This window comes from Ruditapes philippinarum, unplaced genomic scaffold (assembly GCF_026571515.1).
Source record: "Ruditapes philippinarum isolate M1 unplaced genomic scaffold, ASM2657151v2 ctg10595_1_1_1_1, whole genome shotgun sequence".
In the NCBI taxonomy this organism is placed as follows: Eukaryota; Metazoa; Mollusca; class Bivalvia; order Venerida; family Veneridae; genus Ruditapes; species Ruditapes philippinarum.
The window spans coordinates 1517-26264 of NW_026857251.1; the positions used below are offsets into that span (position 1 = coordinate 1517).

At 34.8% G+C, this 24748-nt stretch overlaps 1 protein-coding gene across 1 annotated transcript; it reads left to right on the forward strand.

The window, feature by feature from the left end:
* The first annotated feature begins 235 nt into the window (after positions 1 to 235).
* Positions 236 to 24494, forward strand: LOC132749185 (uncharacterized protein CXorf38-like). The gene is made up of 6 exons (XM_060738898.1): positions 236 to 589; positions 5172 to 5766; positions 7224 to 7382; positions 8374 to 8508; positions 23324 to 23393; positions 23850 to 24494. Exons 2-6 carry the CDS (start codon positions 5191 to 5193, stop codon positions 24101 to 24103), a joined length of 1194 nt encoding a protein of 397 aa, XP_060594881.1. The 5' UTR covers positions 236 to 589; positions 5172 to 5190; the 3' UTR covers positions 24104 to 24494.
* Positions 24495 to 24748: the final 254 nt, after the last annotated feature.

Genomic DNA, 24748 nt, shown 5'->3' on the forward strand with positions numbered 1-24748 from the left:
AATTATAGGCGAAAGTTTGCAAATAAAAACTGCATGTTTTATATAACACCTTTCAGAAATTAGTAAATAAAAATAGCAAATAAATTTCTTTTTCATGATTAAATAATACCAATGACTTATTAAATTTAGTATGTCTCCAAAAATGTTTGGGAGACATATTGTTTTTGCCGTTGACGTGTGTCTGTCCGTCCATTTGTCCGTCTGCATTTAGCTTGTCTGTCCTTCACAGGTCAAACTACTGGTGGGATTTCAACCAAACTTTACAGGAGTGATCATAACCATCCTTAGTTGTACCGATCGCCGGCATGTTCCCCTTAACTGCACAACATGGCTGCCAAAACTAAAAATAGAAAAGTCTTGTCGGACATTCACAGGTCAAACTACTGGTGGAATTTCAGCCAAACTTCAAAGGGGTGATCAGTACCGTCCTAAGTTGTGCACGTCGCCAGCACTTCCCCTTCTCTGCACAAAATGAACGCCAGAGCTTAAATAGACAAGAGAGCCATGATGACCCTAGATCGCTCACCTGACCCATCAAACTCAATCGAACAATCACCTAGACAAGCATTCTGACCAAGTTTCATGACAGGTAAGTAAAAAATTTGACCACTAGAGTGTTAACAAAGATTATGTATATTTGAGCAGTGTGATCTAGTTTTTTACCCAGATGACTCATATTCGAACTTGACTTAGAAATCATCAAAACAAACTTTCAGACCAAATTCCAGGATATTTGGATCAAAACAGTAGCCACCAGAGTGTTAACAAGATTTTTCTATTTTTTATCTCCGGTGACCTAGTTTTCATCCGAGATGACCCATGTTCGAACTCATCCGAGCAATGACCTAGACAGGCATCCTGATCAAGTTTGATGATAATCAAGTCAAAAATGTGACCACTAGAATGTTAACAAGGTTTTTCCATATTTGGGCAGTGTGGCTTAGTTTTGACCATGTTCGGATTTGACCTAGAAATCATCAAAACAAACTTTCAGACCAATTTACAGGATATTTGGATCAAAACAGTAGCCACTGAAGAGTTAACAAGATTTTTCTATTTTAGCTCCTGTTTTTCATCCGAGATGACCCATGTTCGAACGTATCCGAGCAATGACCTAGACAAGCATCCTGACCAAAATTGATGACAATTGAGTCAACAAGAGGGCCATGATGGCCCATGTTCAAAATTGACATAGAAATCATCAAAACAAATTTTCAGACCAATTTACAGGATATTTGAATCAAAACAAAAGCCACTAAAATGTTAATAAGATTTCTATTTTTAGCTCAGGTGACCTAGTTTTTCATCCGAGATGACCTGTCGAAATAATCCGAGCAATGACCTAGACAAGCATCCTGATCAAGTTTGTCAAAAATGTGACCACTAGAATGTAAACAAGGTTTTCAATATTTGGGCAGTGTGACCTAGTTTTGACCCCAGGTGACCCATATTCGTACTTGATCTAGAAATCATCAAAACAAACTTTCAGACCAATTTAAAGGATATTCGGATCAAAACAGTAGCTTTTTATATTTTAAGCTCCTGTGAACTAGTTTTTCATCGAACATAGAAATGACCTATGTTCGAACTAATGTTAGCTATTACCTAGACAAGCATCTTGACCAAGTTTGATGATGATTCAGGCAAAATGTGACCGCTAGAGTGTTAACAAGGTTTTTCTATTTTTAGCTCCGGTGACCTAGTTTTTCATCCGGGATGACCCATGTTCGAACTCATCCAAGCTATCAACTAGATAAGCATCCTGACCAAGTTTGGTGATGATTTAGGAAAAAATGTGACCACTAGAGTGTTAACAAGGTTCTTTTTTTATCTCCGGTGACCTTGTTTTTCATCCGAGATGACCCATGTTCGAAGTCATCCAAGCTTTTAACAAGATAAGTATCCTGACCAAGTTTGATGATGATTGAGGCAAAATGTGACCGCTAGAGTGTTAACAAGGTTTTTCTTTTTTAACTCCTGTTCGTCCGAGATGACCCATGTTCGAACTCATCCGAGCTATCAACAAGACAAGCATCCTGACAAAGTTTGATGATGATCGAGGCAAATATGTGACAGCTAGAGTGTTAACGCACAAATGTGGACGGAGGACAGTCGGCGGACATTCAACGATCCTAAAAGCTCACCCTGAGCAAGCTCAGGTGAGCTAAAATGTGACCACTAGAGTATTAACAAGATTTTTCTATTTTTAGCTCCTCTGACCTAGTTTTTCATTCAAGATGACCCATGTTCGATCTCTTCCGTGCAATAAGCTAGACAAGTATCCTGACAAAGTTTGATGACGCTTGAGTAACAAATGTGATCGCTAGAGTGTTAACAAGGTTTTTTCTATTTTTAGCTCCTGTGATCTAGTTTTTCATTCGAGATGACCCATGTTCAAACTCATCCGAGCTATTACCTAGACAAGAATCCTGACCAAGTTTAATGATGATTGAGTAAAAAATGTGACCGCTAGAGTGTTAACAAGGTTTTTCTTTTTTTAGTTCCGGTGACCTAGTTTTTCATCCGGGATGACCCATGTTCGAACCCATCTGAGCTATTACCTCGACAAGCATCCTGACCAAGTTTGATGATGGAGGCAAAAATGTTACCACTAGAGTGTTAACAAAGTTTTTTTTTAGCTCCAGTGACCTAGTTTTTCATCCGAGATGACCCATGTTCGAACTTATCGGGGCTCTCATCTAGACAAGTATCATGAGCAAGTGTGATAATGATTCAGGCAAAAATGTGACCGCTAAAGTGGTAACAAGGTTTTTCTTTCTATTTTAACTCCTGTGACCTAGTTTTTCATCGGAGGTCACCCATGATCGAGTTCATCCGAGATATCAATCAGACAGATATTCTGACAAAATTTCGTGATGATTGAGGAATAAATGCGACTGCTAGAGAGTTAACGAACTAAATGTGGACGGACGACGGACGACGAACAATCATCGATCCTAAAAGCTCACCCTGAGCATACTCACGTGAGCTAAAAAATCTAATTCGGCCTTCACAGGTCAATCTTCAAGTGGAATTTTAACCAAATTTTACAGGAGTGATCAGAACCATCCTAATATTGTTGTACATATCGCCAGCATGTTCCCCTTCGCTGCACAAAATGGCCATCAGAGCTAATAATAGAAAAAATTTGTCCGACATTCGCAGGTCTCACTACTGGTGGGATTTCAACCAAACTTCACAGGAGAGATCAGTACTATCCATAGCTGTGCACATCGCCGGCATGTTTCGCTTCTCTGCACACAATGGCCGCCAAAGTTATAATAGAAAAATCTTGTACGACCTTCAAACTACTGGTGGCATTTCAACCAATCTTTACAGGAGTGATCAGTACCATCCTAAGCTGTGCACCTCTCCGGCACGTTTTGCCCCCTGATGCACAAAATGGCTGCCAGAGCTAAAAAAAAAAAAAAAAAATGTTCAGCCTTCATAGGTCAAACTACTGGTGCAATTTCAATCAAACTTTATAGGACTGATCAGTACCATCCCTAGTTGTGCACATCACCAGCATGTTCCGCTTCACTGCACAAAATGGCCGCCAGAGCTATTAATAGAATAATATTGTCCGTCTTTCACAGATCAAGCTACTTTTTCAATTAAACTTGACATAAGTGACCATAATCTGACATAGTTTAGGGAGAAATATGTTTTTGTGACAAGACCCCTAATAGTTTTCATTATTTTCAAATAAATGAGATACAATTAATCATATCTGCTATATTTACTACCTGTGAAAAAGAGTTAACTAAAATAATTAAATTAATAAAAAAATCATACTTTGATACATATTTGTTATATTTTATGTGAACAAGAATGTCATTTTTAAATAAAACTTCCTAATTATGAATAATGAATTTCAAAAATATGCTTTCAAGAAGTATTCTCTCAATGTCTATTATGCAAATATTAATATGATATTGAGTTATCTCAATTATCACTCAATATAATCCAATCCAAGTGTAACAACCAATGTATGTCAAAAATGTATGCTGATTAATCCCGACAGTATACAATACTATATAAAAAGTAGCCGAAACATTTGAACTATTGAAAATAATTCTTAAAACACTTTGAAATAATGTTTTATAAACAATAAGACAATCCACTCCTATACATGTAAATGAATTGTTAACGTTTTGAAAACAAAAAACAACCATCCATCTCCCCCACAAATGTGGTCATTTATTTATGTGCAAAATGCTTGCAGTAAGAAGTGAAATGCCACTTGTGGTTAAACTGGATTATAATTACCGGCCACATCCAGTATGGTAGCATTAACATTAAGGGTGTTAATGTATATGCCGCAAGACAGTAGGTCATAACTGTTTCAACACTGTATGGTTCACTGTAAAATAAAAAACGCCCTTACGCTAAGACACGATACAGCGTTTTAAACTATTTTCAAGAAAATAATTATTTTAGTAAAAACTGCAGACAATGAATATACGAGTGTAACAACTAATGTATTTCAATATAAAATATGTTTCATTAAGTTTTAAGTCTGAAATATGGAGGCCAAGCAGGCCTTGACAAATCCACTCGCTCGTTCGCATGTTAGGAGTAGAAGTTCGGGTCGGCAAGAAAAAAATCAAAGTATTCCGACAGGGCGTGAAAGATTCTTCCGATCCAACTGATGTTTCTATCAATAATTGATATAAATGAAGTAACTTGGTAAAAAAATCAAATTGCAGACGCCATTTATATCGTAATACCGTCAAACGAAAAACAGAAGAAAAAAAATTCATGCAATTTAACTAATTACTTCATGAGCATGTTACAGTTTAAAATTAAACTACTTTTTTGGGGAGATAATGTGTAAGCAGCCAAATAGCTTAGTTGGTAAAGCCGCGATACAGTATTTCAAGGGTCCTGTGTTCAAGTCTCGGTCAAGCTGCACATTCTTCTCACCCTGTAACATTTGGTCATTCAGATTGTTACAAATGTCTTGACCAGCAATTTACAGAAATTTACTACCTTTCCCGAAACACAAAATGTAGTTTGTTGTCCTTGTAATTGATTTTGTTTAGGAATTCATATCATATTAGTACATGTACCCGGCATTTTGGACTTTGAATTGCAATTCAAGACCATATTTACTTATTTTCTTTATATCTTTATAAAATTTTAACATAATCTTCTGTTTGTTTGTTTAGATATCGGTAGTTTATCAGGATGGCACATCAACTTCAGTTAGAGAAGGAAAACTACAGACAGTGGGTAAAGGCTGGTTTAGGACTAGGATATTTAAAAGAGGGACTCGTACCATTCTGTAATGACATAGCTGACCAACAACATAAGGATATCTTACAGAACATAAGGTCTACAAAAGCATTACCATCAACTGTGACGTGTGGCAGCTGTCAAGTTGATACTCTCAAGCCAGACCATAAGCCAGTAGGTAATGCTGGATTCAAAGTTTGTCCTCTTGGGCAAGTAAGATGCAGCTGCTGCTTTACTAAGGGCAAAATTGCTTGTCCGAACAACATATGTGGCGCCATCTATGACTATATTGTGCAACATCATGCATCTTCACCACCTGCTCCTCACTGGAAAAACAGCGATGCTCAACAATGGTCGGTAGACCCTTGGAGCATTTGTCAGTGTTTTATAAATGCTCCAGGGTACGAGCAGAAGCAATCTGCTAGTGAAACTGATTGTACTGGGTTATTACACCTATTGATAAATAACCAGTATTTTCATAGCCACATTGCATGCGATGTCACAGAAACAAACAACCTGTTTTCAAAGGTAAACCATTAATAAAAATCTTTAATCTATATTTTATCAGCCTCTATTGTAGTGTTAATGATGTATATTCAGCATAAAAGTAAAAGGGAAAATGAAATTTTAACTATGAAAGTTATAAAGTAATTCACCACTTTAATGATACACTACAAATGTAAAAAAATTTCACCAATACTTTTTGGTGCAAAATTTGATGTAACAATTCACAAGGCTTGTGGTTCATATTTACTGTAAACATGTACAAGTGTAGATTTGAATTTAGAACTTTTTGTATACAGGCTATTTCCCCCCTATCAAATTGGTCCATATATAGGCCCCATTCCCAATCAAAATTTTTTCCAATCCCAGAAAAAAAAAAAATTCCCAATCCGAGGTCGGTGATATGAAAAAATGTACCTCATTTTTATGCCCCGAAGGGTGGCATAAAATAATTGCACCCTCTGTCCGTCCGTCCGTCCGTCCTACTTCATTCGTGTCCGAACTGTATTTTTGTGATACATTGGGGGATTTTGAAATAACTTGTCTCAAATGTCTACCACATCAAGACGATGTGTCGTGTCGAAGATCCACGTCCCTACCTCAAAGGTCAAGGTCACACTATCATTTTGAAGTGTCACATTGTAGCAATTAGAGTAAATAGGTACACACATTTGTGTCCGGACGTAACCTCAGATCCCCTTTCAAAATTCCATTTTATTCAGCTCCGCCCATTGTTTTCTCGTTTAGGGCCAACGCATTCTTTTATTTGGGGATCATACGCCGCTTTTCATGGAATAACACCACTGTGTCACATTGATAACCGCCGTATGAACACATCTGCGGATGTTTCTAAATTCAAAATTCACCATTTTTGTGTTTAAGTGGTGAAATCTGCTTAAGCCGGTGCTAGGGGGCGTGAACGGTAACATGCACTTTCCAGTACCGTCCATTAACAGACTCAATTAAACCGAGCCTGCAACTTTTTTACAATTTTGCCTTGTTAGTTTTCTTTAGAGATTCTGTTTTCCACTTTTCTATGTCATGCATCGAATGATTTTAAAATAACTAGGCATAAATGTCTACCGCATTTTTAAAGTTAAAAATAAATATTATTGAAACTGATCAGAAATTAACAGATTTCCGAAACGTCCAGGACCTCTACACCTATACAACAAGAGATGTCACCCATTCAATCAGATTTATTTAGGTTTTGTAAATAATATTAACATCTTGAATGCTAACATATTTTTCCCAAATAATAAATTTCACAATTTTTTTTTTTTTCAAATTGAAAATTGACACAATACCCCTACTTTGCCATATGGTATTTTCCCATAATACAGGAAAAAGACCTGGTACAATGCATGATTGCATCTTATAGGTAAGTACAATAACAATTTTTTTAACAAAACAATTTGTATTGCTTAACAATGTATATTTTTGGATAGAATACTAATGAACTTGTGTTTTCTATTTGATAGGTTCGTCAGTACAGGAATGATATTTTTCACTCAAGCAGCTTGGAATTAGAAGAAAGTGAGGCAAATTCTTATATTGACGATATGATAGGAGTTCTACAAGATGGTAAGGAGCTATTACAACGATCAGATGCACAGATAGCAGTGAAGAAACTTCAAGATGTAAGTTAAATAATGAATTATGTCAGTTTGAAATCTTTATTGAGTAACTTATAATGATTTAAGATAACAAGCCTCTTAATTTAGTACAAAGTTTAGGTGACAAAGTTTGAAGTGGTAAATTATAGTAAAATTCAAAAGATAATTTCCTTAAGTTAATTGATAAAGTCACATAAAATACAGATGTACCTTTAAACTGTTAAAATATAAGGAAAAGAGATCTAATTGTTTAGTACACTTTAACTTACGAAATCCGGAAATTCTTAAATCAGACAAACTTCTAAAATTGGAACAATTTTCAGGGTCCCGAAATTCTATATAATTCTTACCTTTTCAGGACTTCTAAATTCTGAATTCCTAAAGTTTTTGTGTTAAAGTTTGGATAATATCAATTAAATATTTACTTCCAATATCTGGAATTTGAAAACAACTGTGAAGGTTTATTATACTTGAGATAATAAAACCTCCAAAAAATTTATATCTTCCAATTAGCTATGATTTATATCTCTGAATTTTGGTACTTGTAAATTGTGAACTCTAAACGATTTTGCAAAATGTAATTATTTTCAAATTAGCTTTGGCAACCATATATATTGACCCCTATTAGAACCTCAACCAGTCAAGCATATCAAACCCTTGATTTAAGTGTGACAGTAAGATACTGAGAAGTATTATAAAAATCCCGGAACCTTCTAAAAAATCGGACTTTTCGGCTAGTCCCAGGTAACACTGAAATATATGTTGAAATGAACAAAAGTAAGAAAAAAAGAAGTAGATAGCTAGATACCTATACCAAACACCCTAATATAAAAGTAAAATTAAGAAGTCCACTGAAAAATAGTGAAAGTAAAAAAAAATAAACGAGCAATTCAGATGATTTTGAAATAAAGTTTGACCTTATGTATAATTTGTTGTATAGAAGAGTACATATTATAAATCCCTTAGCTATATTTTTTTCTCTGAAAGAAAGTATAACAAAAATATTTTTCATCAGCTCAAGAAGAAAGACTTCATTATAACTACTGAAGGGTTTGAAGAAATTCTGAGACAAATCAAGGAAGAAATGGAAAATGCTCCAACTAAAGAGGAATATGAAGAGCTCAAAGCACAGATGTCCAAACTTAAAGAGGTAAAACTTCAATTGTTTGTTTCCAGTTAATAAACTGGTGCATGTATTTCTTACATCAATGGTTTCAGGAAGGTTGTGAATTCAGTTGTCCGTTGTTACAAGGGCTGATAAAAAAATTAACGAGACTTAATAGAAAATTAATTACTTATTGAATGCATTTGCATAAAAACACAGAATATAAATTGGAATACATGTATATCCCCTACATGATAGAAAAAAATCAACAGTAGTATAGGGGTCTGCTGTGCGTCCTAACTGCGCATGCGCGACGCAATATTGGATTCTATTTTTAGAATGACATTGTTCTATTTTTAGAATGTGATCATCCGTCTGTTTTAAAAAAAATATTTTTAATCTCCCGGAAGTATACGGAGCTGACTCGTATGCCCGAACTAGGGCTTCAAACGCGGATATTGTAGGTCAGGTCCTTGGCCCTAGACGGAGAGATAAATATTATCATTTATAAATGAAATGTCTGTAAATAAATACCTGCTAAACATTTTAATTAATAAGAGCAAATAAACTAGAATTAAAAAAAAATACAAACAGCTTATGTTTTTTTTAATATGGTCAAAATAGACAATATACATTGAATAAAATAGTACTTGTTTACTTCTAGGCGGTCCGAAACCAAATGACACAAATCATTAGTGTATTTCTAAATGCTCTGATCGCTAGTGTATCAAACGTGATCGTAGTCACAGTGTCTGGCGTACGTTTATTTCGGGACGGATGTGCGGAAAATGGTCTATTTAACTGTCAAAATTAATCTCTTTAAAGTTTCCACTTGGTCTGGCGTATGTTCATTTAGGGACGGATATGCGGACAATGATCCATTCAACTGTCAAAGTTAATCTCTTTAAAGTCGCCACTATGATATACATTTTGGTTCTCGATTCGATTTTTAGCCGTTCTCGAGTAATGGCCCTTTAACGATTTTTAAACCATTTTTTTTTAAATGTCCATAAAGCCCTTAGATATGCTGTTTGAAAGATCTCTGCGAGTAGATACAGAAATGTATTATTATATGGATCTATCTCTTACTGTTTCTGAGATAGAAGAGTTTGAATATGGCAGACAAAATCACTCATGCGGAAAAACGCGCATAACCTTTTCGTTTATGAACGAAAAATAGTCGTGTTTGGTATCAAATTGAAGATCTTGACGAGTACATTTTAGTCACGCGATCAAACCGGGTGTCAATTTACTCGTGCGTGAAATCCATTTTTTCTCCACAACCAACGGACTGATTTTATCAATACCTGTATCGAACGAAAGTTTCGTATTACTCACTAGATTCTAAAAATGTATACTTTTGTATCGCTGACTCGGATAGGGCCAGAGAAATGAAGTAAAATCACTCAAGCGTAAAATGTGTATTTACGCCTTCCTTAGTCAATATAGCCCGGTCATGTTTGGTATCGTACGAAATGTTTTAAGGCGCTCTTCATGAATACAGACTAAAATTGAAATAAAAATCACTAATGCATAAACACTCCATTTCTATTAAACATTTTCCATTGAAAATACTGTACTCGAAATATATAAACTCAACTTACTGCTTAATGATGTTTACTCTATAACGTCAAATCACCAAATGACTGAAGTCACCACTGCAATACATCATACGCATGCGCTGATCTAAATTTAGAAATGACATTGACCAATCTAACAGCAGTTTCTCTATTCTTACGGACTGAATGTAAACAATCAGACAGACGGATTACTTGACCAATGAGAAAGTGTATATTATGAGCAAGTGACCTAGGAGTATCAAGCAGTTTAACCAATCTAAATGGAGAACAATCCTCACTCAGATTATATAAAATAACACGTCGGTTAATGTAAACCTTTCAAAACATCCAATGGAACAAAAACTGGACTTTTCTCAATGAACCAACATACCCTATAGATAAAGCTTGGCAGTGCTTATCAGAACGAGATATGTACATGGACACTACAAAGATAGACATTGAAGGTGGTCAATTACACTGACAATACATCATAAATAACAAGGCAATAGAGGTATTCATATCTTTTATTTGTATTTTCATGCGAAAAATGAAAAAAACAAAACCTGTAAATTTATAGTTTTATTAACATACAACATTCTGATACAGTAATTATGGTGTTAAGAGTAATGATATATTTTGTCTAGTAGCTTTTGTCATTGGTTGTTTCTTCAGTTTCATTATTTTAGACATTCATTCATTCAGCTTCTTCCGTTGTGGATTAAATTCTTTGACAATGTCTCTCATTGATTTTCCTCCATATCGTTTGATGACGTAGTACGCCCATTATACATAAGGTATTTCTTGTTTAGTATCTTCTCAAATCCAACATCATAGCTTTGCGGGCAATTTCCCATCGAGTCGAAAAATTCGTTAGGGCCTTTCGTGGGAAAATAAAAAAAACACCCAATGTTTTCCCGGGATCATTGCTCGTATCGGTTTGTGAAATTACGAATCTTCCTTTTTTGTTTTCGAATTTGATATATTTTCTAACTGATAATTGTTCATTTTAGTAAGTCAAGTGACTCAAGTCATTGTCCGTTTGGCGCTTCTTACGCTCCGGTATACTGGAATCTCTGTTCTGTTTAACTTCCAATTTTGCAATTACAATCGCTTGGGCCACGTGGCTTACCAAATTAACTAAGGAACGCTGTACATTTTTTAGCTCCTCTTCCGCTAATTTTAGCTTTTCCTCAGTGGCTTTGAGTTTCGCTTCTTGTGTTTTGACTCTTCTACGCGAATGGCCGCTACCTACAATGTAACGGCCTTTATGATCGGCTTTAACGTACTCGTCCCTCAGGTCCATTGAAATGTTGATACCATTTCTCTGAATCATCTTTATAAGGGACTCATTTCTGCTGTTTATGATCGTAAACTTCTATGGAGCCCATTGTAACGTTGTAAACTTAAGACTGGCGATTTTTCTTACGCATTTTCTTCCTCATCGTTTTTATCGTTCTCATCATTAGAAATGTTGATGTCATGACTGGGCCATAGAACCTCAAACAGATCTGTTCTTATTTTAATGGCTTGTCGAATAGATTCCTTAAAACTCATATCGTGTTGATGTCTAAGTATCCTCTCGGACTGGAAAATTTGCTGTTGAGTAGGGTCCTTTTGCAATACGTAAAAATCAATGAGAAATTGTGCATAATTTTGTCTCAAAATTTTCCTCAAATGCGGCAACACATCATTTGCAGCGCGAGAAAGAGCATTATCAAAAGAGTACTCTTGATATATGTAATTGCTTAGTCGTTCCTTTAATTGTTCCGAATTAGCCTGTCTGAGGGGAGTCTGAAATCTTTGATCCCATATGTCATGAATTGCACGTTCTTCTTCTTGTTCCTCTTTTATGCGCCCACCAGGAGGTCCCGTAAAAAAAGACTTTCTTTTCAATCCAATTTTTTCGTCTTCTGACTAATCTTTCTCCTCCTCCTCATAATCATCATCAACATCATTTAAAGTATTGTCAGGAAAGTTTTCTTCTCCGATTAACTCATTTCCGGAATCATCCGCTGGCTGTCGTATCCTAGCTTGACTTTCAAAAATGTTTTCGCGCAAACGGTCATGTTCTGGAGTAGAGGATTTCAAGTCTACCACTAAATAACCGTGTGGTCTTGATGTCGCTTGTTCGAAGCGTTTCATAAAGATGTTATAGGAGGAAGGATATATTCTTCTCGCTAACGTAGGCACCTGCTGTCTGTCAATAGGGTTATTAAACAATACTAGGTACTACGTATTCAACGCGATATCTCTGCAGGCTTTTCCTTGAGAAAATATATTTTTAGTCAGATACACGATAGATATGTTCCTGTGGTGACCGCCGGTGATTATCTGGTCGCATTTGGCCTCTGTCATCAAATCGTCAAAAACGATCAAGTTCCTTTTACGCGCGTCGATATACATTGGACTATTCAAGTGGTCAAGAATGCCATGTACAAATTCTATCCCGGGTATTCTACGCTGAAGTTCGTCGTACAGAATCTGCCATTGCCCGTAACACCAAATGATGCGCTCCAGTGCCGGACTTACTAGATCGGATAAAAGCAATGTTTTAGTCCATTCAGTTTTTCCGCTACCGCTAGGCCCGGAGACAACCATGGAAAACGGATGCTGAAACGTTATCTTTTCTGACCCAGGGGTTATTTGTGTTGATTGATGTTTACCTCTTACAATTTCGTCAGTCTCGTGCAGGTTACGATGATGTCTCAACATGGCGTCGCGTCTTGAGAAAAGTTGTTGACAAATTGGACATTAATTAATTATTAAAGAAAGACACAGAAGTACACTGAAGTATTCGTTCTTATGCTGGTTAGTCACCGTTCTTACGTTGGAATGAAGGGTTGTTGCTGTTGTTGTTGGTGGGTGGTGGTGGAGATGGTGGTGGTGGGTGGTGAAGGTGGCAGTGGTGGTGATGGTAGTGATGGTGGGCGATGGTGGTGGTGGTGGTGGTGGCGTTGGAGGTGATGCTGGTGGTGATGGCGTTGAAGGTGGTGGTGGTGGTGGTTGAGGTGGTGGTGGTGGTGAAGGATGTGGTGGTGGAGGTGGTAGTTGCGGTAGCTGTGGTGGTAGTGGTTGTGGTGGAGTTGGAGGTGGTGACCGGTGGTGGTGGCGGTTGTGGTGGTTGTAGAGGTGGTGGTGCCGTTGGAGGTGGTGGTGGAGGTGATTGTGGTGGTGGCGTGTGAGGTGGTGGTAGTTGTGGTGGTGGTAAAGGTGGTTGAGGCGGTGGTGGTGGTGGCTGTGGTTGTGGTGGAGGTGGTGGCGGTGGATGAGCAGGAGATAAATAGAAGACAAATCCTGTTTCCAGTCATACATGTTTATTGATAAAATATACGCAGAAAAAAATATTCTTACAAAGAAACACAAAAGATATGTTACAATACAAAAGAATATAACGAAAGTGTCTCGATGTCCCGTAAATGATGTTCTAAAATTTTGAAAAAATGTTCCTTCGCTTTGCGATATTCGCGTCGTGTCGCACTTGGTAGCACCTCGTCACACTTTCTATCAATGTCATGATTTTACAAACGAATGTCAACATTTCTTTCTTTTAATTTGATACAGTAGATGTCGTTGAACTTAAACCACCTAATCCTCCAAAGCCGCAAGGTGTTGACCTAGATGTTGATACAAACGCGCTAAATCCGCCTTTTGGGGTCGGTTTTTGTTGAGGAGCGCCTACTATTTTAATATATTCGCAATTGGGTGACCACTTGTGATATTCTCTCAATGCGCTGTCAGATCTATCCCAGTCGCTTAATTTTACGTGACATCTGAAACACTGACACACGTCCGATTTCCCGCTGTAGTATAATCCCACGCTTGCCAGTTCGTACTAATTCGGGAGTAATTGTTTTGGATAAGTATCGAACGTCTTGAGTCTACTTTCATAATATTCCATGTTTTGGTTAAAGGATGTACAGTCAGTGGCGTTCGTCTTGCTTATGCCAAAACGCTGATAAGTATTCATTTATATACATACGTATTACAATCTGATTGGCTGCTATTTTTGGCATGTCGTTATTCATCTATTTATGTTATTAATAGTCATGTGACCAAAATCATTGGTCAAGTAATCCTTCTGTCTGATTGGTTACATTCAGTCCGTAAGAAAAGAGAAACTGCTGTTAGATTGGACAATGTCATTTCTAAATTTAAATCAGCGCATTCGAGTACAGTATTTTCAATGAAGAATGTTTAATAGAAATGGAGCATTTATGCACAAGTGATTTTTATTTCGATTTTAGTCCGTATTCATAAAGAGCGCCTTAAAACATTTCGTACGATACCAAACATGACCGGGTTATATTGACTAAGGAAGGCGTCAATCCACATTTTACGCTTGAGTGATTTTACTTCATTTCTCTGGCCCTATCCGCGTCAGCGATACAAAAGCATCCATTTTCTGAATATAGTGAGTAATACCTTTCGTTTGATACAGGTATTGATAAAATCGGTCCGTTGGTTGGGGAGAAAAAAATGAATTTCACTTGACTTGACTTGACATCCGGTTCGATCGCGTGACTAAAATGTACTCGTCAAGACCTTCAATTTGATACCAAACACGACTATGTTTCGTTCGAAAAAGTTATGCGCGTTTTTCCGCATGAGTAATTTTGTCTGCCATATTCAAACTCTCCTATCTCAGAAACAGTAAGAGATAGATCCATATAATAATACATTTTCTGTATCTACTCGCAGAGATCTTTGAAACGACATATAAATCTAAGGGTTTTATGGACTTTTAAAAATGTTTGAAAAATTGCAAAAGGGCCATAACTCGAAAACGGCTAAAAATCGAATCGAGGACCTAGGGTTTATTTCGAAGCATTCTGTCAGGTCTTTCATTTAATGCGAAAAAATCAAAATGTTTATCGTAAAGTGTTGCACAAAAGACGAAAAACGCTTTTTCTGTTGTATTTTTGTTCGGCTTTAGTGACCATTGATAATAGTTTTTTTTTAATTTTGCACATTCGTGATGAATAGTTTTAAAACCTTGTTGGCATTTCTTTTCAAAAATTGGTTTAAAATTATGCCCAGTGGTAAACTGACACTTCAATAGCTTATTGCTAACCCCCTTTTACTTTAGACGGATAAACTTTGACATTTAAATGGACCATTGTCCGCATATCCGTTCCTAAATAAACATACGTCAGACCAAGTGGCGACTTTAAAATGATTAACTTTGACAGTTGAATGGACCATTGTCCGCATATCCGTCCCTAAATAAACATACGCAAGACAAATTGGCAACTTTAAAGATATTAATTTTGACAGTTGAATGGATCATTGTCTGCACATCCGTCCCTAAAAAAACATACGCCAGAATCTGTGACTACGATCACGTTTGATACACTCGTGATCAGAGCATATGGAAATAATACACTAATGATTTGTGTCATTTGGTTTCGGGACGCCTAGAAGTAAACAAGTACTATTTTTATTCAATGTATATTATTTATTTTGACCATATTAAAAAACATAAGCTATTTGTATTTTTTTTAATTCTAGTTTATTTGCTTTTATTAATTAAAATGTTAAGCAGGTATTTATTTACAGACATTTCTTTTATAAATGATAATATTTATCTCTACGTCCTGACCTACAATGTCCGCGATTCAAGCCCTAGTTCGAGTATACGAGTCAGCTCCGTATACTTCCGGGATATTAAAAAATATTTCTAAAAATAGACTGATGATCACATTCTAAAAATAGAACGATGATGTCATTCTAAAAATAGAATCCAATATTGCGTCGCGCATGCGCAGTCGTGACGCCAAACCGACCCCTATTCTACTATCAACAAAAAATCATTATTAGATATAAAAGTTATGCTGTAGTGTTAAAAGCATGTTGAGCAAACCGATGGATTGTATCAGTTATAACCTTACAATTTGACGTTTAACGATGTCACAAGGGTAGTGTATTGACCAATTTTCTCATTCACGAAGTAGGCCCATGCATGTTCCTTAGATCTTTGATGCAAGCAAAACCTCTGCGTATATATCCTAAAAATTTGAACCATCTGATATTCTGTTTGATTTTAAGATAGGCTTTTATTCAAATAAATTTTGACTTTCAGAAAATGATGGTTTATATTTGAGACAGACTGATTTTCGAGACAGCTTATTATCAGATTTTTAGGGTATATCTCTGTAAAAGTCATTATTATACTATTTTGTAATAGTCTAGATGGGGATACAGTCTGTCACTTACTGTAATAGTGGAAAATTCGGTCCTCTCAACTGTGTTGAAAAGTCGCACCTGTAATGAATTATAATATGTCTTAGAATATAATTTTGCTGAATGATAATGTATCATACATACGAGAAAATAATAAGATAATGCAACTCGGAACAGAATTTTCGTTGTATGAAAATAAATATACCACATATCCCATTTTGAATGCTCTCATTAAATTGTTGGCAAAAAATTAAACACAAGGACATTAATCATTTTGTTAAAGGCTCTCCTCTCCAGATTGTAAAATGAAAAAAATTGAAAAACAATTTCAAGTAAACAGTTAATACTGGTCTAGGTTTAATGAATTATTAATGGAAATGCCCTAATATTTCAAGCTAAAGTTTAAATCTATATACTGCCATCATATGTATGATATAATTTATCAATTATTATTTTAGGACAACAAATAAATACAAATATCAATGCCAATCACTTTATTAGTTTCCCTCTTTGTTTGATACAAACTTGGATTCCATGCTCAAAGGTTGTTATATTGTCCTGTGTTATATTGTCCTGTACTATCACATGGTAATAATTGGCAGGTTAAAACAAATCTAAAAGATCTATAAAATTATGATACAAGTATATCAATCAATAAACTTGTTATCTGAACTTCATAAACCAGTAGGTGCTTCAGCCTCTTCATCATAGAGATATACTGCCTCTGAAGCCTTGTTGTTAGTCACCTACATTTTTAACCGGTGGGAACTTTAAGGTTTTACCCTTCATATGTCCATCCACAAAACTGGATCCCATGATAACCCAAAAAGTACTGAAAATATTTTTATGCCACCGCAGCACCGCATGTGTGTGTGTGTGTTTGTATGTATGTTTGTGTGTTCTATAGGTTATAATGCAGGGATCAGGTGATCTAATTATTCACCTGCTTACTTTATTCTTTAATAGAGTATTTTTATGCGCAAACTCCGTATTACTTAATGATTTTAAAAGTGGGTGGGGTTTTTGATTACATTATTTTTTGTGTCATTCGACAAAGATATGTTGATAATATATTTACTGTAACTGAGCTGACAATGGCTATGACTGACAAAAACTGAAACCATTTTGTCATAAGTAATTGTGTTAATTGCATATTTTTTTGTTTTCTGTCTTGTGCATTCACTGACCTGACATTAGATGTATTATTAGTCTTAGTGATGTTTTGTTTGTATTTCTGATATAACAAACTTGATTCCATCTGTTCTGCTCGTTTAATGCATTTATGGCATGGTCCACATTTAAGTTGTATTTCTGTGTCTATATCGTCACATTTGCAATCAGTGTTGTTTGGACAACGTGACATGCCATCACCATTCCCATGTTTTATACCTTTACGGTGTTCTATTGTAAAGTCATACTCGGACAGTACCTCTAACCAGCGAGCAATTCTACCTTTTGGTAATTTGAAACTAAACATGTACTTCAAAGCTAAATGGTCAGATCGTATACAAAATTGTCTCCCTAATAAATAGTGTCTAAAATATTCAATGAAATATCGAATTGCTAGTAATTCTCTTTCAGTAACACAGTAATTTCTTTCTGCTTTGTTTAAAGACCTACTGGCATATGCAATCACCTTTTCTTTGCCGTCTTGTATTTGACTTAAAACTGAACCAATTCCAAAATCACAAGCATCTACATCTAAAATAAATGTATCTGAACTATTGGGAAGTGCCATTACATCTGGACTTGTTAGTGCGCCTTTTAATGTGTTAAAAGCTATTTGGCAATCATTATTCCATATTAAATTACTATCATTTTTCGTTAAGTCATTTAGAGGTTTTGCAATTGAACTAAAATTCCTAACATATTTCCTATAATAGGAACATAGGCCAAGAAATTGTCTTATTTCTGTTGCATTTTGAGGTGTCTGCCATTCAATGATTTTTGCAATATTATTTGGATCAGGTCTAACACCTTTAGCACTTACTCTATGTCCTAGAAATGTAACTTCTGATTTTAAAAGATCACATTTCTTTGCTTTGAGTTTGAGGTTTGCTTGTTTTAAGCAAGTAAATACAGTTCTAAGGCGTTCAATATGTTCACTGAAAGTCTTTGCCAAAACAATTATATCATCAATGTATATAATGCATATATACAACTGTAGACCTGGTAATGCTAATTCCATAGGTCTTTGAAAGGTTGCTCGACTGTTTATCATGCCAAAAGTAGTAACTAAAAATTCAAATAAACCATACTTGGTGCAAAATGCAGTTTTTGGAATATCTTTCTCATGCACTGGTACTTGATGATAACCAGATAAAAGGTAAGAAGTACTAAATAAAGTTTCCCCTTCAACTGCGTCAATACATTCGTCAACTTTTGGAATAGGGAATGCATCACTTTTAATAATTTTATTAACACGTATGTAGTCAATACATGGTCTAAAACTACCATCCTTTTTCTTGGTCAATAACAAAGGACTTGCCCGTGGACTATTTGATGCCCTGATAATGCCCTGTTTTAACATTTTGTCAATAGATTTCTTTTCCTCATCAGCATATGCTAATGGGACCCTGCGAAATGGCTGTTTGACTGGTTTTGCATCACCAGTATCTATTTTGTGTTCTGCTAAATGTGTTTTCCCTAGATCAGTGTCATCTTTAGAGAATACATCTTCAAATTCTATTAATAGTTTTGCAAACTGTTCTTTTTCATTATGACTTTTATCTTTACTTGATTGGGTGTAAAGTGATTGTAAGTGTTCTGGAATGTTTTTGCACAAGTTTGTGTTACTGTTTATGTGTGAAGTATTTGGCATGCTCATTTTTTCATTATTGAATGTTTGTCTTGTCACTGTGTTATTTGTTTTATGCCCAATTTGCAAACGTCTTACTGCACTGTAATTGTTTGATTCATCTAAGTTTTCACTTTCTAATATTATGATGGGTTGTTCATTAATGAAATCGGCTTTACCAATTACTGTGTCTTGATTTATTGACACTGGTGTGTTAAATGGGTTTAACACTCTTACTTTTGCAGTAGGGCTTTCATTTATGTCTGCAATACTTGCAGCCATTATCAAAGGGAAATTTTGTTTGAAATTATCAGATGGCTCTATAATAACTGTGCCTGGACTCAAGTTGTCATCTGATTCTTTCCTATCTATAAACACATCAATAATATGTTCTGTTAGACCTTGTATTACATAATGATCAGCTGATCGAACATGTCTGACATTTGTTTTGCATTGATAGTCACATAAAATATCCTGTCCATTCAGTACTATCTTGTTTCCAGAATTTTGACTAAGTATTATATCAGCTGGTGAGCCATTATTATTCAGTATGTCCATTCCAAGAAAAGCATCATCTTTAATTTTTGCAATAATCACCTCTGACTTAAACTCTAATGGACCAAGCATAAGATCTAGGGAACATTTCCCAGTATCATCTATTGGTTCACCACCTGCATGTAACAGTTAACCCTTTTTGTACAATTTTGGTCTTTCTTTTTCAGCTATTTCATTAAATATATTTTCTGATATTATTGTTTTCTCTACCCCATTGTCTAAAATTAATTGTGTTTTAATTCCTTTAACAGAACCATGTATATATACTGTATCTGTATTTGGAAGACCCCTGCGAATTGGCAATTTGATTGATTTATTTGTTTGATTTTCTACATTAATGAGATCATTATTATTTTGGACACTCCCCCGATCTCTAAAGTATGCCCTTTCTAGTTTAAATCTTGTGAATAAGTAATTTGATGCTTTTCTGCAACTGAAACTTGTAGTTTTGGACAGCTTCTTTTAAAGTGACCTATTTCCCCACAATTGAAACAGCTTTTATTGTCGCTTTAAAATCTATTATTCCTATACTGATTGTATTTATTGTATGAACTGTAATACTGTCTGTTGTTATCAAATTGTCTGTTTTGCTTTAAATGTGCATCATGTGTTCTCGTATCTAACTCAGACCGTACTATTTCTAATATCATTTCAGTGTCAAACATACCTGTGTTTTGTCTTGTGTTAGTGCTAGTGTCTTGTTTAAATGTCTAATGTTTATTTTTACCAGGTACTGCTCTAGCATTTATTGTGTCATCCTCAGAGTCACTGATAGAATGCATGTTATTTATTGTGTTTGTATATCTGATGTCATTATCATATGTTGAATACTTGTGCTTCCTTTGTTTTGTTTCTTGGAAACATACAGCTGCATAAACAGCTTCATCAAAATTTTTGGGGTCTTTTACAAATTCTACATGAAATCTAGCCTTTTCATTATTCAAACCATCTAAGAATCTTCTTAAAAGATCTTTGTGTCTAGTTTTGCTATCTCTATTTGAATGTGCTTTATCATAAAGTCTTTTCAGTTCAGCAGCATAGTCTTCAACAGACTCACCCTCCCATTTGATTTCTATTAGTAAATTTCATCCAGAAAGTTTCAACAATTCTAAATCTGCTATATGACTCTTTGCATAATAACCTATAATTTGATCTAACACCCTGTGACAATTGACCATATACAAAATCCCCTGCTATGCCATGTAATCTAGGTAAAAAGCTCATTAAGCTTTTCATCATCAGACCATTTTTGTCTGTTTCCAACATCTTCAAATCGATTAAACCAAACTGCCCATGTGTCTTTGCCAGTAAATGGGGGTAACTTGGGATTCGTTTTTGTTCTACAACTCTGTACTGAATTTGTTATAGAATGAGACTGATTTTCACCATTGTCACAATCACTGCTATTAAAGCTTATATCAGTATTATGGTGTGTATATCTGTAATTTCTACAAAAAGCTTGAGATGTTCTGTTTATATTATTTCTGTTTTGATTCTGTCTTTGAGTATTTTGCAGTGCTTGTTTTAGCTCCTGTGTAACGGTATTTAAGGAACATTCTAGATGTGAAACTTTATTCTGGTATGAAGTTGCTATATTTGTCATTTGAGCTTGAATCATATTCATAGCTGTAGAAATATCATGTTGAGTGTTATTTTGTGTATCTGAATTCTTACTATCTGTGTTAGTTCTCAATGTTGTATTTTGCAAGCCATTTGAATCATATACTATATTAGACATGTCGCTTGATGTGAATGCAACATAATCATATACAGGCCTGTTCAGTGTACCACCACCACTATACCTGTGACCATCATTAAAGTTAAACATACTACTGTTTTGGATATCATGTATATCCCTTTGTGAGTTATTGTGAGTTACTGTCTGTCTGAGACTCATTATAATCATTGCTTTGTGTGCCTTGCACACCCTTACTATAACCCTGTGTACCTTGTACACTAATATCATGTCCACCCCTACATGCATATGTATTTGTTCTCAAATATTCATCATTATTATGATAATTGATTGAGTTATCGCTCATGTCTAGCATATTTGCATGACTATCACTTTTATCTATATTATTTTCATTGTCAGAATGCATCAACAACTGTGCATTTTCTCTCTCAATTTCAATAATACTATTTTCTTTTCTAGCCTTCAGCCTTGTTCTCATACCTTCTCTCTCCTTAATTTTTAAATATTTAAATATTTTTTTCTCTTCACAATATTATCAACTATATATTTTTTTAAATCTAGATCCTCTACAATGTATTTAGACTATTATTCTATTAAATTTATATAACGGTATTCACAATTTTAATTCTATTTAAATTTAAACCTTGACCTCTGCCACCAAAAACAATGTGGCGACTTTCATATGATAAACTTTTACTTTGGTAGCGCATTAGTCGCAACACTGTTTGGGGTTTAAACAATCTTGAAATAAAGGATACAAATAGGATAAGTCTTTGTTTAAACTTTTAAAATGTAAGAATATTTATTGAACATTAAGAACAAATAAATAAAAATAATTATACCTTTAACATCTATCAATATTCATCTATAAACTATAAATTTACTTTTCACAATTTCTATCATTCTCAATAAATATCTCTGTTAAATGTTCTTTCTATTTTATCCTCTAATATTCATGTATCAATGTTCTATACTTCTATACTATAATATATAGGTCCTCTAACAAAGTTGTTCAAATTATGCCCCTGGTGTCAAAATTGGCAAAGCCCGGAGGCATTGATTATCATTATGTACACATAGTAAAAACAGAAACTCAAACAAATGTTTTCTGAATTGGAGAAAGCTACAGCTAAGATATTCGACATAAAATGTTGTTTGGTGGACCTGTATCAAGATTGTTTGAATTAAACTCTTGGGTCAATATTTTGCCTTGCCCATGGGAACAGTGACCTACTTTTTTGTCCTTTGATGTATAGCCATGAAATTAGGACAATGTGCACAGTTTTAAATGTAAAATTAAACTTTGATATCAAGTGACCTAGATTTTGATGATGTGACATACTTTGATGTGCAGCTAATGCCAGCTATGAAATTTGAACTATTTAATGTAAAGTGAACTTTGATATCAGCTGGCCTAGATGTTAACAAAGTGTCTTACTGTGTTGTGTCATGGAATTAAGGCCATGTGAAATATGACCTTCACCACCAAATTCACTACACTCAACTGCATTGATAGATTCCTACTCTGATCTTTTATTAACCACTAATTAGATAGGTCAGTGATTTATGCATTATGGCAATCTTCAATTGTATAGAAGCAAAAAAATGTGTTCCTAGCGATGGCATAGCATTTTTCACAAATGCAATCTTGTTTTGAAACTTAAGATATGACTAGATGTCAGTCTGGTGATTACCGCATGCACGTTTTTGTTTTTCTATAATGTTGAAAAATTTGGTTGCTATGGCAAAAAAATATGGTAATTATAGTATGAAAATATTTTCATGAAACTTGAAATATGGCATTACAGCCTAAATATTAATCATTGATAATAAAATTATGTTCATGTATGATTGCACCAAAAATGTGAAAATGAAATAGTCTTCATAGAGAAATGGCTCATTGCAATAAAATTGATATTTGATGAAGGAAATTTGATCTGATGTACTTGAGATATATTGGGCCACTGTATGTTGAACAGACTGACTAAAACTACGAATATTACAATATACAATAGGCATGTTTGACAATTACTGAATAAAACACAATTATTTGTATGATAATTTATGTTGTAGGAGATAAAAAGACTCCAAGTAGAAGATTCTCCACAACAAAAGCAGCTAGAATATGAAAAGGCTAAATCAGGTATGTTATAAATATAGAAATAAAAAGTATAAATCAGGTATGTTATATTATATATGAAATTGCTAAACCAAATATGAAATGGCTAAATCAGTTTAGTTTATATTTAGAATATGTAAAGGCTAAATCAGGTATGGTATGTGTAATTTGTAAAGGCTAAATTGTGTATGTTATACAGAATTTGAAAAAGCTAAATCAGGTATGTTTTTGGAATAAGAAAAGGCTTAATCAGGTATGTGATATAGAATATGAAAAGGCTAAATCAGGTATGTTGTATAGAATATAAAAATGTCTTTCTGTTGCCAAGCTTCAGTGTATTAAATGTTTGCTGACTGACTGATTTGCTTTTATAATTCAAGGCCTCAGAGATGTGTTCCTTTTCTTTAATATTTTTTCTGTGATAATTACTCATTGATTTGTTCTTAACAATTTGAATCCATATTATCATATAAATTACAGAATCGCAAAAAAAGCTGATAGAACAGTATCACAAAACCCTGCTGCAGGTCCCTACAATACCTTTACAACCAAAAAGTAAAAAATGTAGCTTTAATGAGATTTATATTAGACCCACAATTATGAGGGAAATAAAAGGAGAAAAGGAAGAGATAAAGGAAGTAAAGGTTAAAACAATGTCTGAAATGTTCACAAAGAATGGATTCCCCCAAAAATCTGTATATGTTCTAGGAGATGCAGGGTCAGGAAAAAACTAGTTTTTGTAAATATCTGGTCAACTGTTGGTGTTTGGCACATTTTGAGCAACATGAAGCTGACAGTGAAAATGAAAGGCATGGGGGCGGAAATGAAAAACATGGAGGTGACAATGAAGAACCTGGAGGTGATAATGAGGAACATGTATGTGATAATGAAGAACATGGAGGTGATAATGAAATTGAAGGTGAGAATGAAAATGAAGGTTACAACAAAAATGATGAGCATGAGGGCAGAAATGAAAAACATGGAAAGGACAGTGAAGAAAATGGAGGTGATAATAAAGAAGATGGAGATGACAATAACAAACATGAAAATGATATAGAAAGTGAAGATAGCAGTGGGAAATATGGAAATGACGATGAAAGTGAAGGTGGCAATTACAAAAATGGAGGTGTTTTATTGAAAACATAAAAAAATGAAGCAATGAAAAAAAGGTTGGGATGGAAAAATAAATCATGGAATACCCTTTTTTAAAATGAAGGGTAAATGAGGAACATGGAGGAGATATTGAAAATGAAAATAGTATGTGTGACATTAAGAAACATGGAAGTGATCATGATGACATTCAGGATGAAACTGGTGACTTAAAAAAATCTAAATTCGACATTGATGACTCTGAATATGACAGCAAAAGTTATGAACTT

Coding starts and splice junctions, on each gene's coding strand:
- LOC132749185 (XM_060738898.1), top strand. CDS start 5,191: ATGGCACATCAACTTCAGTTAGAGAAGGAAAACTACAGACAGTGGGTA. Junction 8,509..23,323: donor AGATGTCCAAACTTAAAGAG/GTAAAACTTCAA, acceptor TTTATGTTGTAG/GAGATAAAAAGACTCCAAGT. Junction 23,394..23,849: donor ATATGAAAAGGCTAAATCAG/GTATGTTATAAA, acceptor TATAAATTACAG/AATCGCAAAAAAAGCTGATA.